Raw genomic sequence first — 6,252 nt, forward strand, 5'->3', positions numbered from 1 at the left:
ACACCTGCAGCACTGCATTAGATTGTCAATGAGTGTTACGAGTTATGATCCTTCCTAATTCACTTTTCAGCCTGCATCACCCTATGAGATTGAGAGGTTATCCCAGAGGTTACTCTTTCCAAGAAAATGCATTAATGCTGATATCCAGTGCCCTCACTCAGGTGTCATAAATAAATACAAAGTTTATCCTAAAGAAACAGATATCACATTGTAGGTTAAAGAGAATTTAAGCTGAAAGTTGTGTGTACAATTCTCCCATCAGCAATGATCCATGAACAACCAGAGAAAGCACACACGCAAATGAGTAGATAGAAGATGAGTGGAGTTGGAGTTAGTGGTCGTCAGCAGGCTGGCTGGCCCAGAGAGAGGCAGGGTGCGGTAGATAGAAGATGAGTGGAGTTGGAGTTAGTGGTCGTCAGCAGGCTGGCTGGCCCAGAGAGAGGCAGGGTGCGGTAGATAGAAGATGAGTGGAGTTGGAGTTAGTGGTCGTCAGCAGGCTGGCTGGCCCAGAGAGAGGCAGGGTGCGGTAGATAGAAGATGAGTGGAGTTGGAGTTAGTGGTCGTCAGCAGGCTGGCTGGCCCAGAGAGAGGCAGGGTGCGGTAGATAGAAGATGAGTGGAGTTGGAGTTAGTGGTCGTCAGCAGGCTGGCTGGCCCAGAGAGAGGCAGGGTGCGGTAGATAGAAGATGAGTGGAGTTGGAGTTAGTGGTCGTCAGCAGGCTGGCTGGCCCAGAGAGAGGCAGGGTGCGGTAGATAGAAGATGAGTGGAGTTGGAGTTAGTGGTCGTCAGCAGGCTGGCTGGCCCAGAGAGAGGCAGGGTGCGGTAGATAGAAGATGAGTGGAGTTGGAGTTAGTGGTCGTCAGCAGGCTGGCTGGCCCAGAGAGAGGCAGGGTGCGGTAGATAGAAGATGAGTGGAGTTGGAGTTAGTGGTCATCAGCAGGCTGGCTGGCCCAGAGAGAGGCAGGGTGCGGTAGATAGAAGATGAGTGGTGTTGGAGTTAGTGGTCGTCAGCAGGCTGGCTGGCCCAGAGAGAGGCAGAGCCCAAGTGACATCTCCAACATGTCAGCACAGTGAAGTGGACAACACATCCCGCCCTGCCCTCTGCACCCAATCACAAGATCAACAAGGACAAAGCTGTTTTCCCTCGACCCCCACACCACCCTGTCAGCCCCGAGACAAACTGCCGTTGGATAAGGTAGAACTGTTCCGCAGGTATCCTCTGCTGAGGATCCTATTCTATTTCCATACTTGATACTCATCCTTTGGACCTGAACCCGCCTTTGACTCAGGCAGTCATGGTTACTCCAGTGTTCTCCATACTGGGCTACATCTACTCTCTGAGCCTCCTGCCTCTGCTGCTGCCTGGTTCGAGCCAGGGCAGTCCAATCATGTCACCTGAGGAGTTTCGAAGGGGCCCTGGGGCTAGAGGTCTGGTGGATACCTCCATGTTGGAGCAGAATGAAGACCTGGACATGCAGGACTTTCAGGGTCAGTTTCTGTCCACATTGAACCTCACAGAGCTGGGCCCCCGGCCAAGGCCCCGTGAGGCCCGTAAAGAGCCACCAGAATACATGCTGGAACTGTACAACCGCTTTGCCAACGATCGCACGGCCATGCCCTCTGCCAACATAGTGCGTAGTTTCAAGAATGAAGGTACAACATGTACTTATATTTGTCTGAAGACATTGTTTTTTAAATGTTTAACTTTTCATCATTTTGAAAAAATGTATCTTTGGATATGATTAATTGTTTATTTAGCTAACATTATAAAGCAACTCAAATGAACTTGAGAACAATAGCACTCACTCATACAATCTATTGACCAATACAACTTAAAAAGTATATTAAAAATGTACAGATACTCAGCTGTTCTTTTAGAGAAGTTAAGATTTGACTAACTGTAAATCACTCTCTGTTTGGATAACTGAGATTAACTTTAAATGATTCAAAGTGTTATGGACTTCGCCTTAAATTTGGACAAGAATGAAATATGATATTTACCCTTAAAGAAACTTTTATTAAATTGTAATTGGTTTAACAGTTACTTATTTCCTCTTCTTGAAGTCAAATTACATGATATGATCGCAATTTATTCTAACCATATAAAAAAATAGCTAAATTAAAAGCCTTATTATTGATGCATTATTTAATATAAAATTGATTAAATCCAATTTGAGTCTAAACCCAATTCAGACCTTCATTGATATTTTAATTCCAGATTCCTCCTTCTACAGTGTGACGGTCAGTGGCGTGAGGACACACCCCCTGCTATTCAACATCTCCATCCCTCACCACGAGCACATCCTCACCGCCGAGCTCCGCCTCTACACCCTGGTCCAGAGGGATCGCAGATGCTACGCCGGCCTTGATCGCAAGGTGACCATCTACCAGATCCACGAGGGGGGGCACTGGAGGAAAGAAGAGGGGAGGGACGAAAGAAGGAATGAGCAGGAGACAGACAAAATGGAGGAAATGGAGGTGCTGGCAACCTGGCAAGTCTATGGTAAAGACGATGCCTGGATTACCTTTGACCTGACCCATCAGGTCAACCTTTGGTGTAAGGCAGAGAGCTCCGCCCACCGACTGGAGGTCCACATTGCAAGTCTGGGTTCTGATGGTGGGAAGACCCCCCAGGTCAGAGAAGAGGATGGAAGGAAAGAGTTGGTCGATGTGGATGTTGAAATGGGCTCAGATGGTAAACACATGCCAGTGGTGATTGTGTTCTCAGATGATCAGAACAGAGACCATCGTGAGGAGGACAAGCGGGAGCTCAACCAGTTTACAGAACATGAGAATGACCTGGCGCCTGACCTGGAGCCGAGTCCACAGGTGAATTGGGGGGACCAGGCTGGGAGCGATGCTAGGAACACTGATGGAGAGGAGCTGGACGAGGAGACTCTCATGCAACTGCACTCCAACCTCATTTATGACACGCCTCCCCGAATCCGCCGCAACACCAAGGGTGACCCCTGTAAGAAGACCCCTCTCTATGTGGAGTTTAAGGACATTGGCTGGGATACTTGGGTCATACAGCCCCTGGGCTATGAAGCCTATGAGTGCAATGGTGTATGCAGCTACCCTATGACCTCTGAGGTCTCGCCTACCAAGCACGCCATTGTCCAGAGTCGGCTGAGCAGTAAGATTCCACAGAAGGCGTCACCAGCCTGCTGTGTTCCCACCAAGCTAGAGCCCATCTCACTCCTTTATGTCGAGGACGGAGGAGTGGTCACCTACATGCACAAGTACGAGGGCATGGTGGTGTCAGAATGCGGCTGTAGATAGTCATAGAACTGACTGTAGGTTCAGGAGAGAGGTATAGAGACTGTGGATTAACGTAGACTGAGTGGTCATCAATTTCACTATCAAGAAGAAAATCAGATCAAAAGTGCCTATTTGAAAATAATACATTTCTGCAATCATTAAGGATACTTGCTTTGTGAGCTATTAGCAGACATATAGTGTAAACAGAATGCATACAGTAAACCATATTAAGGGAATGAATAATTTCTATATCTATATTTTGCAGCATCAACTACATTGTATGACAAAGATAAACAGTGGAGGCGTAAATAGGAAGATGACAGAGCAAGAGGGTCCTGCCTGTATGTGCATTCAATTATGTACATTTGCCATTTGTAAAAGTACATTTCTTATTATATTGAGATTATATAAATGCTATTTTACAATGCCAGCAATATAATTATTATTTTTTAAGAACAAAAAAGTGAAATGTGAATATCATGCTGTTCTTTGTAGTTGGTGATCATACATTTGACTTTCATTTTGGCGATATTGGTATGTACCGTCAGATATGCACAAAACTTTGTTGGTTTAAGTAGCTCTTGGTTTAAATGGTTGGTCCTGTATGGCTTAGTTGGTAGAGTAGGGTGCTTACCAGGTCAGTATTTGTGGGTTTGATTCCTGTGTACACCCATATGTAAAATGTATGCACGCATGACTCTTAATTTGTATCTGCTAAATGGCATAAGAAAACACCCCCCCCCCACACACACACACACACAAAATGTTACCCATCCAGCTTCAATTCGTCAGGGCATGGACTTTACAAGGGGTCGAAAGTGTTCCACAGGGATGCTGGCCCATGTTGACTCTAATGCTTCCCACAGTTGTGTCGAGTTGGCTGGATGTCCGTTGGGTGGTGGACCATTCTTGATACACACGGGAAACTGTTGAATGTGAAAAACCCAGCAGCGTTGCAGTTGTTCACACAAACCGATGCGCCTGGCACCTACTACCATACTCCGTTCTAAGACACTTAAATATTTTGTCTTGCCCATTCAGCCTCGTCTCAATTGTCTCAAGGCTTAAAAATGCTTCTTTAACCTGTGTCCTCCCCTTCATCTACACTGATTGAAGTGGATTTAATAAGTGTTATCAATAAGGGATCATAGCTTTCACCTGGATTCAGCTGGTCAGTCTATGTCATGGAAAGAGCAGGTGTTCATAATGTTTTGTACATTCAGTGTATATTATAAATGAAAGAAAAACTACAAAAGATAACTTGTATATATCCTACATGCTAAGACAAAGAGGTGTGTTCTAAAGCAGAGCAGAATAAATTGTGTTTGAAGTTCATTACAAATGTGAGTGCTTTCAGGGTTGGGTAGGTTTCTTTCTAAATTGAATACGTTAAAGTTACTATCAACCTGTCCAAAATTGCAGTCAGTAATGTAACGTCTAGATGACCCAAACTCAGTAACGTAATCTGATAACTTTTTAAAATTATTTTCCCCTTAAGTGGCATTAGAAGAAGACAAAAATTATCCATCAAACACATTTGGTGTGTCATCAGAGGTCTCTGACTTGAGGTCAGACTCGCTCAGGTGGAACAAACTTAAACGTGCATCTTTTTCCAATTCTGAATTGAATGTCATTGAGAAAACAGAAAGGTGTCTTTTTATTTAACTAGGCACGTCAGTTAAGAACAAATTCTTATTTACAATGACGGCATACCGTATAGTAAAAAAATAAATAAATCCGCAAACACCCTTTCTGGATTTAAAAGTAATCCAAGAAGTGATCTAGTTTTTCAAAAGTATCTGTAATCAGATTACAATATGTTTGCTGGTAACGTAACTGATTACAGTTACTATTTCTTTGTAATCAGACAACCCTGTGTGCTTCCATGATTGACTAGACATAGCCTAGTGAAATGTGTTAGAGATTACACTTTGTTTGAGGTTCTCCATTAAAGGCATGCAGACAAGCCAAGAATACAAGTGCACTACAGCAGAAGTGAACCTGAAATTAATATTGCTTTGAATAGAGTGGCATTGTGCAAAAATGGCACTGAACAATGTACTTGCTATATGGACAACCTTTCAAGAGTGTTAAGTCAGAGAAGAGAATGTGAAAGCAAAGAAAAACTATACAAAAGTGTCATTACTTTTCTTTATTGCAGATCTCGTTTATCTCTGCAATTACATCAAACCTCTCCAATTGTAGAAAACAGAAGCAGAAAGGTGCAGATGATGCACAGAGCCATAGATTAAGTTTGTTTGCTAAATGTTATTTTTCCTGAATACATAATACTGTCCATGTCCATAGAACCAAATGGTTGTTTCAAATCCATTCTATCCACTTATTTGTGGGGTAATCTATTTGCCCCAGTCTGACTCACACTCCCTCCCCACAATCACACTTCCTTCTAAAGCCACATGCCACGCGAGCCACTTTCTCTCCCCCCCCCCCCTCAATGTGATGGTGATAAAGAGGTGTCAGGGCCTGGAGACTTGTAGACCATCACTCAGGATGAGACGCCATTCCAAGTGGTGAGCAGTTGGGAGAGGGTGCTGTCAGATTCCTGGGCCCCAACACCAACAATCTCTATGGACGATCCACCCCCCAGACAGCCTCTCTGTATTGGACGTTCTCTCTCTACCCACCGCTGCCTCCCACCTAACCTTGTCTGACATGGCCACTCGGCAGCCCTAATCATGGCTTTCTCTACAGGACAGATGGAAAAACACATGTCACATCATTACCCAGTTTCTGTTGTCAGTGGACTGAAGGCGAGACAACCTCTATGCAATAACGCTGAATGACTGAGTCCAGATTTGCACTTCACTGACATGCATTTGTGAATCACAACTATACTGTATTTACCTATGGGGCTGTTTCAGATATTATTTCAGAGTACTCACTTTATGAATTATGATGGTTATTTATTTTGTCAATTTCATTTGACATTTAATCCTGTGGCAATGAATTATCTTCAGGAAAAATAAACTG

The 6,252-nt window shown here is 44.1% G+C and overlaps 1 protein-coding gene across 1 annotated transcript; it reads left to right on the forward strand.

Annotated features, from left to right (window-relative positions):
• The first annotated feature begins 1,111 nt into the window (after positions 1-1,111).
• Positions 1,112-4,003, forward strand: LOC109892066 (bone morphogenetic protein 10-like). The gene is made up of 2 exons (XM_020484483.2): positions 1,112-1,653; positions 2,219-4,003. The coding sequence occupies exons 1-2, from the start codon at positions 1,296-1,298 to the stop codon at positions 3,280-3,282; spliced, it is 1,422 nt and encodes a 473-aa protein (XP_020340072.1). The 5' UTR covers positions 1,112-1,295; the 3' UTR covers positions 3,283-4,003.
• Positions 4,004-6,252: the final 2,249 nt, after the last annotated feature.

This window comes from Oncorhynchus kisutch, linkage group LG6 (genome assembly GCF_002021735.2).
Source record: "Oncorhynchus kisutch isolate 150728-3 linkage group LG6, Okis_V2, whole genome shotgun sequence".
Lineage (NCBI taxonomy): Eukaryota > Metazoa > Chordata > Actinopteri > Salmoniformes > Salmonidae > Oncorhynchus > Oncorhynchus kisutch.

What these genes read in the sequence shown, in the direction of transcription:
- LOC109892066 (XM_020484483.2), top strand. Translation starts at nt 1,296, where the DNA reads ATGGTTACTCCAGTGTTCTCCATACTGGGCTACATCTACTCTCTGAGC. An exon ending in GCGTAGTTTCAAGAATGAAG is followed by an intron (nt 1,654 to 2,218) that starts GTACAACATGTA and finishes TTTTAATTCCAG; the next exon opens with ATTCCTCCTTCTACAGTGTG.